Source organism: Embiotoca jacksoni, unplaced genomic scaffold (assembly GCF_022577435.1).
Source record: "Embiotoca jacksoni isolate LCO1_2020_lvr unplaced genomic scaffold, fEmbJac1.0.p SCAF_40, whole genome shotgun sequence".
In the NCBI taxonomy this organism is placed as follows: Eukaryota; Metazoa; Chordata; class Actinopteri; family Embiotocidae; genus Embiotoca; species Embiotoca jacksoni.
In genome coordinates, this window is record NW_027185393.1 from 1,307,501 (window position 1) to 1,315,938 (window position 8,438).

Sequence of the window (8,438 nt, forward strand, 5' to 3'; positions counted from 1 at the left end):
TTGATCTATGTTTTGATCTGCCAGGTAACATATTCACTTGTTAATCATTTAATAATAACAAGTTCTGAGATTTTAGTGCGAAGTCTGGTGTGTTTTTTGCTCAGTGGGAAGGACTTGGTGATGCTGTCGTAACTCTTGTGTGGTACGTCATCCACAGTGACCTGTCGGGACCAGAGAGGAGATGGGCAGCTGCAGCGACTCCAGCAGCGACCTGGACGAGGAGCTGCCCGTTTTCGACTTCCTGCAGCCGAGTCGCCAGGCCTCCCAGAGCCGGGCAGAGAAACCAGACGTGGTCGACCTGGATGACTCTGACACAGAAGCAGCGGCCTCGTCCTCCCTGGGGAAGAGTAAAGCAGGCGCACGCACGACAACGGCTGCTGTAATGATGATCAGCAGCGATTCTGATGACGATGCACCTTATGTCCCTCTGGCACAGAGACTCAAACACAGACGAGACAATGTGATTAGCGCCTCTCCCGCTGCCACTAATGGGAAAGATGCTGAGCACCGCTCACCGTCCGGTCTGGCCGGCTCGCTGCTCCCCCGTCAGAACGGCTCTTCCAGGTCTGAGCGCCCACTCAGCCTGCATCAGGTGAGACCGGTGAGCCGCGAGGCATCAGCTGACTCCGAGGATCTGGAGCCGGAGGACCCCCATCACCTGCCTCTGAAGCCTGTCTCCAGTGCAGGCGGCGCAGACACCTCTCCTGCCAAGAGGAAAGCTGCCAAGCGGACGGCGGAGGAGATCCGGTCCTCCAGGGAGGAGGCTCTGAGGAGGAGGAGGCGGGACAGGGAGGCGCTCAGGCACCAGCGAGACAGACAGAAAGCCGAGAGGAAAGCTGTAGCGGAGGCTGCCAAGGCCCTGAGGCCAGAGGAGTGTTTAAAGCATGTGGTGGTGGCTGTGGACCCAGGTAAGGAGGAAACAGAATAATCCTCGGCAGCAGAATGCCCTCAGAGTGGATCATGTTCTGTAGCGACTGCAGATGCAGCCAGCTCCGCTTGTGCTCAGCTTGTGCTCAGCTTATTGAAGTCATTAGAGGGGCTAACTGAGGCCGTCATTTTGCTGAGTGTGTTTGTGTTTGCAGCTCTCTTGCAGCTGGAAGGGGGCGGAGCTCTGCTGGCGTCCGTGCAGGCTCTGGGCTGCAGCTGCGCCATAGAGAAGCAGCCCCTCTCACGCAGCGTCAGCTGGATGAGGAGAGCTGCCAGTGCACAGGTGATAACACACACACTCGGTTTCCCGCTGCCTCGGTTTACCTGTCAAATATGTCATGATTGTCATAAACAAATGAGAAGCCGTCAATAATAACACACAGGAAGTCGACTCACTGTCCCCTCTGTGTGTCAGCCGGACGAAGCAGCGTGCTCACCAGAGGACCACGTGGTGATGCAGATGACGGTGGAGGACTTCATCACTCTGATCCACGGCTCCAGTCAGGTTCGTCGGTTCTGTTTGGGCTGTTTGTGGCGGTTTCGGCACCCAGCGGAGCTCTTTGGTTCTGGACAGTTTGTGTACCATCGTCACACATTCACAACAACAGCTGGATACATCACAACACAATCAGACAACACGCTGCACGTCACACACAACACCAGTGATACCGGCAGGGATACCGGCGACCGGCAGGGAAGGAAATGCTGAGTGAAAGAAACAACAATGTAAAACGTCTTTTTTAAAACTCATAAAGGATAAGGCTGCTCATGATCTATTTTTTCCTCATTGTCAACAAATTCTACAGAAACAGCAGAAACATCAACATGTCTGTCTCTGGTTCCTACTGAGGATGGAAATCTTTCTAAAAGCAACTCACAGACATGCAGTTAATTTCTTTTTAAAAGCTTCATTAACTTCCTGTAACAGCTGCTCACTATAGTTTTTATCAAACTGGAGGAAATGTATTTAAAGAGACTACTTTTAGCATGGATTATTACACACACACACACACACACAATATACTCTATTACAAATTACAATATCCAACTAAGATGTTAAAATACATTCAGGACATGTTCCTAACATTTGATTTGTACATGGAAGGAGTTTTGATGGATATAGTTCATAAAAATGAGTCCATTGACTATTCCGTATTTGATTGACATCCTGGACGTGTGTGTAGCTCTTTTCTTCTGTCCAACATCTCCGGTCCCTGTCCAACGCAGACGGAGAGACTCAGCCGGTCGGACTGCGGCTCCACGCTGACGTCTTGGGTCCAGGACCAGCAGAGGAGACACCCGGACAAGAGCCTCAGCCTGGCAGTCATCGAGCTGGACTCATACTTCAGGTAGGGAAGCTGGATGTGGAGCTGCTGGACCTTTAAAGGGCGATTCTGCTTTGTTTCCTCCTGTATGTGTCTGCTGAGTCTCTGCGTCAGACTGACTTCAACTCTCCACCTCTGTCGTAGAGATTCAGGGAGTCAGAGATGAGGGAGAAAATGGTTGAATTGGTCCTTTAATTCAAAATGTTTTCAAACTCATTAGAAATCCTCAGTCTGTAACTGCTGCAGAGGTCTGGATGTGTGAGTGGAGGGAGGCGGAGGACGTCCTGAGTGTTAATACCGCAAAAATAAAACACCCAACTTGTTGTCACTAGATCGCAGAAGTCCAAAAACCAGAAGAAGTATCGAGCGGCTGTCGCTGGCGAGGAGACGGGGGGAGGAAGAGTGAGGAAGAGGAGGAAGAATGGAGGAGATGAAGCGATGCCTAGAGTGTCCCGAGTAGAGGTGGAGGAGGTAGGTGGGGCCGTCGCTGTTTTTAATGGGATTTACCAGGGAAATGAAGGGGTTTTAATATTCAGGTCTTTATAATGACACATGGTTTAAAGGTTTTTAATCTGAAAAATATAACTGTTAACTAATGAAATGTTAATTTATGATACTTTGTAAATTGTGTTGCTGTTTGTATTTCTTAAAATCAAAATACTGTGTACATTTTTTTGTAAAAAAAAATAATGAATGAATGAAACTACTAATAATGGATTTTAATGGATTATGTTCTCGGGATAAAAAGTCTGTCCTTATTTATATCTTAAAAGGCCCTTAAATCTTAAAAATCACAGATCATTTTCAGGCTTTTTGGCAAATTTAATTCTTAAATTGTATTGATTTACTTGTTGTAATGTTGTAGTTAAATTTCCTAATTGGATTTAAGAGGATGATTCGTACTGTATATTAAGGTATTCTGTTGGGTTTTTAAAGGAATCTTTCAGGATAAAAAAAAAACTTTAAAAAAAGAATACCACCTCTTCAGCTCTACTTTTATTTATTCTGAAATGGGCTTTTCTTCTCTTCTTCTGGATGTGATTTTCATCCCGTTTAATTCATTTAATGGTGTTTTTACAGCCTGCAAATGATCACTTGAAATATAAAAATGTATAAAATCGTACATGAATTGATGCATAACACCAAATTAATATACTTTTTAAAAGTTTAAGCAGTTTTCAACCGTTAAACCACCTGTAACTTAACTATGTGTAAAAAACTAATATTATTACAGATTTGTTTCATCTTTTACTTTAACGTGAAAATTGGGAAGTGGTTTGTGTTGTTTGGTAAATTGTAAAAAGCTCTTTATGCAATGCAAATAATCCTTAAAACAATATTATATTCTGTTAATATATCTGTACATTTGATTAATGTGCCCTGAAATTTGAGGTGAATCTGGTGGTATTAATTCAATTTTATATGAAATGTTATTTGAACATTTTACAGAATCCTCATCCCTGAATTACCCCTTAAATACCCTTTAAATACCATAAAGAAAACACTTTAATATATAACAATGTTATCTATAATTATTCTCAAATATGGTGTAATATTATATTATATAATTACTTATTAAAAATAGCTTCGAATTAATATAATTTCAGGAGAAAATCATCATCTCATAATCTCCATCTTGTTTATGGGCTTTTCAAAATAAAGTGTTTCTAAAGATGTTGTTGAATAAAGGATCTCTGGCTGCTTTCTGTTGACGTCCCATCAGGCTGTGGTGCATCTCCAGCTTCACACCGGTGTCTCCATCCGCTTCTTGTCCACCTGGAAGGACTTCTCGGACCACATCACCATGACAACCAAAGCAGTGGCAGAGGCCCCTTTCAAGTGAGTGAACTCAGTTTTTTTTAGTCTGCACAGCTCCTGTGAGATCAAAAAGTCACCTCCCACCTTCCTGTGTTTGCAGGAGGGAGCGGGAGAGCACCGGCTTCTCCTTCTACCTGGAGAGCGAGTGGGCGGGGGGGCAGCGGGTGGACAGAGGTGGGCGGGGCCTGCAGCAGGTGTGGAAGAGACAGATCCAGCAGCTCAACAGAGTCAGTCCAGACATGGCTGCTGCCATCGTAGCAGCTTATCCTTCCCCACAGCTGCTCAGCGAGGTACCGACCTGCTCTCTGCCTCTGTTTCTACAACAACACATTTAAATCCTCCTTTTCTCTCTTCTCTTCATAACTACAACGTTTGAATGAGACATTGTCTTCTGATGTACGTCTCTTTCTCCTTAATTCGACACATTAAAACGCTTATTGTTTTGTCACCTGTTGTCATAAAGAGGAAGCAGGTGACTGCAGCCTGTTGTAGCCCAGGTGGAGGGGGGGGGGGGGGGGGGGGGGGGGGTACTAGTGCTCACACAATACAGAAGCAGCTATACACTAACCTTTGACCCCACCAGAGCATGTGCTGCAGTACATGTTTTTTTCAAGTAACTCAGTTTATTCAGAATTTGTATATATTTTGTGTGTGTGTGTGTGTGTGTGTGTGTGTGTGTGTGTGTGTGTGTGTGTGTGTGTGTGTGTGTGTGTGTGTGCGCTCCTGCTCCCCCTGCTGGTGGACTGTGGAAGAATCTACTGGACATTAGGAGTGGGTTTTAAAACAGACAGCTTTTTAACACATTGAAAACAGCTTTTTATTTAAAATATTAATATTTAATATCTTTTGTTACATTAAAGCATTAAAACAACTTTTTAAAACACTGAAACCATTTTACAAATATTGACACTGCTGTAGAGGTTTTTTTTCTCATTGTGTGTGAGTGTGTGTGCACTAAGGGAGTGCAATAGCACACCACCAAAATCACACAGGTCCATGTTTATTAGATGCAACATCCTCTGTTTCACATCACCAGGCTGTAGGTCAAACCTAGTGTATGCCTGGACTGGGTATGAAATGCCATAAGGCTTTTATTTTGAAATGGGTACAGGAAGTTGTGGCATTCAGCCAATCAGTAATGTAGTTGTATCACTCGGATTACAGACACGTTTTTAGAGCTGCGAAGCTACTGTTGTTGTGCAGCCAAAAGCTTTTCTCGTGGGAGGCTTTTATTGTGAAGGTCACAGCTTCTTGGAGCGCCGGGCACAACAGGAAGTCTCTGAATGTAATAATCGCGCTTCATATCCAGCTGATTCAGAAAAGAGGACAGTCGGTTGTCATCTGTGCCTCCAAATTATTTTTCCAGTTCGCACATATTCATTTTTTTGACACAAAAAACCCCCAAATGTTTGGGCCACAATTTGGTGGAAATATTAATACTTAGTATATTAGTACTGGACCTCAGAAATCCAGTTTCAGTTGGGCTCTACTGTCGAGGTCTCGTGTAGTCCAGACCTCGGAGGCTCACGATGGACCAACAACATTATTAAACAGTTGTTTCACCATTTCATTTTCAGGAGCTCCACTTGTTTCTGTTATTTTCTTCTTGTTTGTGCATTTTGGTCACAGCTTCGGGAGAAACACGGTTTTTGCAGGACTTTGAGCATCATCTCTGATGTCTTCTCATAATAAAGTGGACACCCTCCATGTCTCCCTGTCTGTCCTCAGGCCTACCGTCTCTGCAGGACCAACCGGGACAAAGTGTCTCTGCTGTCTGAGCTTCTGATCCGCAGAGGAGAAGGCGTCACCTCCACCACCCGCCGGGTCGGGGGGGAGCTGTCCAAACGCCTCTACCTCCTGATGACCTCCTGTGACCCCGAGCACACTTTAGACTCCGCCCACTGACCCCCTGCAGCTTCGACCTGTGCAGTTACATTCAGTTTCTTTTATCTTTTGTATTAAAACCTTTATGGACGCAGTGTTTTTGAAGATCATTATTATTTTTTGCAGGTTAACTCTTTCAGTGCTGCTCTTCACGACAACACTTATTAAAGGAGAATTCTCCCAATTTTCCACCTGAGTTTTATTTTCTTAAAGCTCGTCTGTCTGAATGTAGTTCAGGATAACGTGGACATAAATAAAGTTCAGTTAAACATCACTTGTTTCAAACTTCTATCTCTGAGTGTCTCTAAGTCAATGCTGAAGGTAGTCCAGCGGATCAGCTGTCACTTTCGATGTGTGAGACTGACAGATGAGTGAAATGTTAGTTTGGGACGTCCTCTGAGATTCATGAAAACAGAGATGGGCCTTCATATAGAGCAGAACTCTGATTCAAACAGGGAAACATTAGAAAAATGGAGGGGTTGTTATTGCTGTTGCTCACCGCAAGGGAAGCTAACTGTCCCGGAGACCCGAGCAGATGATGTCATCCAGCAGGTCGTCCCTGAAGGAGATCTGATGCAGCGAGAGGAACGGCTGCTAGTTTCTGTGTTTCCTTTGGATTGGACCCCGACACCAATGAAAGCTGCGGGGAGCTCGTGTCCTTCACTGCACGCTGCTTCATTCGACTCCTCGGTTCCACGAATCTCTACTGGAGAGTTAGTGTGACCTTAAGACCAGCGCAGGTTGAAATAAAACAGAATTATCTGGAAGGTGTCCCTCGTCCTGAGGCATGCAGCTAGTTAACTGGTTCCTTAGACCTGTTTTAAAAATGCCAGAATTTTACTTTAATCATGAAAAAGGTTGTAAACTACGTTCTTGGTGAAATTAGTGTAATATGTTGTTTATTTCCATCTTTGTTATTCTCAGGATCTCCACAAGAAGAACCAAACTGTCTCAAAGATGCATCCAGCCTCACCTGGAGTCACATTTAATGAGGCCTTATGAGGGGAGACTGAGCCCTCATGTTGAACTGACACACACACACACACACACACACACACACACACACACACACACACACACACACACACACCTGTGTGTGCTGCTGTGGTGTGCAGTTGGTGAAATGTCTCCACAAATCTGCTCCACTTCTCTTTGTAATGCCCACGGCTCATTTCCACTGCATTAGCAAAATGGAACCTGACCAAGAAGAGATGAGAGCCGGGAACAGAGGATGGGGGGGATGGAGGGGGGTCATGTGTATGTGTGTGTGTGTGTGAGTGTGTGTGTGTGTGTGGGAGGGGGGGGGGGTTAACGAGCTAGTAAATGGGTTTAAGAGATGAAGAGATGAACATAGCTCACTCTGGGTGAGACGGAGAGTCTCAGCAGGCTGTCGGAGGGTCGGAGGACTGAAGGAGGTTTATTAAAATGCATATTGCTTTATTTCATATTTGAACTCTATTTGTGTTTAATTTTATTTATTTTCTCTATTTTGAATTGTTCCTTTATATGTGAAACACTGCATGAATTTTCTTCCTCCGAAACACTTTGAGTTGCATTTCTTGTATGACAGGGGCTCTACAAATACATTTTATATTATTATTATTATTATTATTATTATTATTATTCACATCACATTCATGCCATCGTGGTCATTTCTATTCAGACTGATCCCTTCAAAACCGTCACACTGCACAGAGTTTATAACTAAATGATTGAAATTAATAATATTCATGTTGCACATTTATTAAAAGACATTAAAGTTGAACTAAGCAATGATTTTATACAAACGAGTGAACAAACCTGCACATAATTCTTAACCAACATTTCAGATGCTGCCTCCGTTCAGGACTCTCAGCTCACTGGTTTGGTGTTAACATCCACAGCTGTCCTGTTTTCTTTCATTTTCTGCGGCAGCCAACTTTAAAGCTCTGATTAACCCTCGATGTTACCGATCTGCAACAAATAGCTGACAGTTAGCCAGCGACTCGTGGACACGAGTTATGCTCGGGTTTTGTTTTTTCCCTGCTGGAGTTCCAGTTTTCTGCTCAATAAACATTTACTTTTTAAACCCGTCTTGTGTTTGAGTCCAACTTTTGCTGGATGGAAAACCAAAAACAGTGATTAGATGAGCTGCACTGATATCAGCATAAAACAAAGAGATTTATTTATTTTGCCCCCGGTAATAATCCTGCTCTGCACAATTTAATCAATGCCAGTGAAGTGTAAGCAGTTTTTAACAATAATATTCTGTATTTGTTTGTTAAATTTGATCAAATATTCTTTCAAAAGCATATTTAGTCAGTGGAATGAGCTGGAAAATATCATGGTAGCACTTTCAACTTAATTCAATTCAATTTTATATACAGTGGGTACGGAAAGTATTCAGACCCCTTTACATTTTTCACTCTTTGTTTCATTGCAGCCATTTGCTAAAATCAAAAAAGTTCATTTTATTTCTCATTAATGTACACTCAGCACCCCATG

General features: G+C 43.6%; 1 protein-coding gene across 3 annotated transcripts in view; it reads left to right on the forward strand.

Annotated features, from left to right (window-relative positions):
* Positions 1-6,228, forward strand: part of eme1 (essential meiotic structure-specific endonuclease 1) — a 6,812-nt gene extending 584 nt beyond the window's left edge. For 2 of the 3 annotated variants that reach the window (XM_069168580.1, XM_069168583.1), the window contains exons 2-9: positions 158-908; positions 1,083-1,210; positions 1,343-1,432; positions 2,155-2,276; positions 2,585-2,723; positions 3,976-4,091; positions 4,171-4,360; positions 5,799-6,228. In XM_069168580.1, coding sequence (XP_069024681.1) covers positions 182-908; positions 1,083-1,210; positions 1,343-1,432; positions 2,155-2,276; positions 2,585-2,723; positions 3,976-4,091; positions 4,171-4,360; positions 5,799-5,975 — 1,689 coding nt within the window. In that variant the 5' untranslated portion in view covers positions 158-181 and the 3' untranslated portion in view covers positions 5,976-6,228. Of the gene's footprint in view, positions 25-157; positions 909-1,082; positions 1,211-1,342; positions 1,433-2,154; positions 2,277-2,584; positions 2,724-3,975; positions 4,092-4,170; positions 4,361-5,798 lie in introns of all 3 variants that reach the window. The other variant, XM_069168582.1, reaches the window with a different exon arrangement.
* The last annotated feature ends 2,210 nt before the right edge of the window (positions 6,229-8,438 follow it).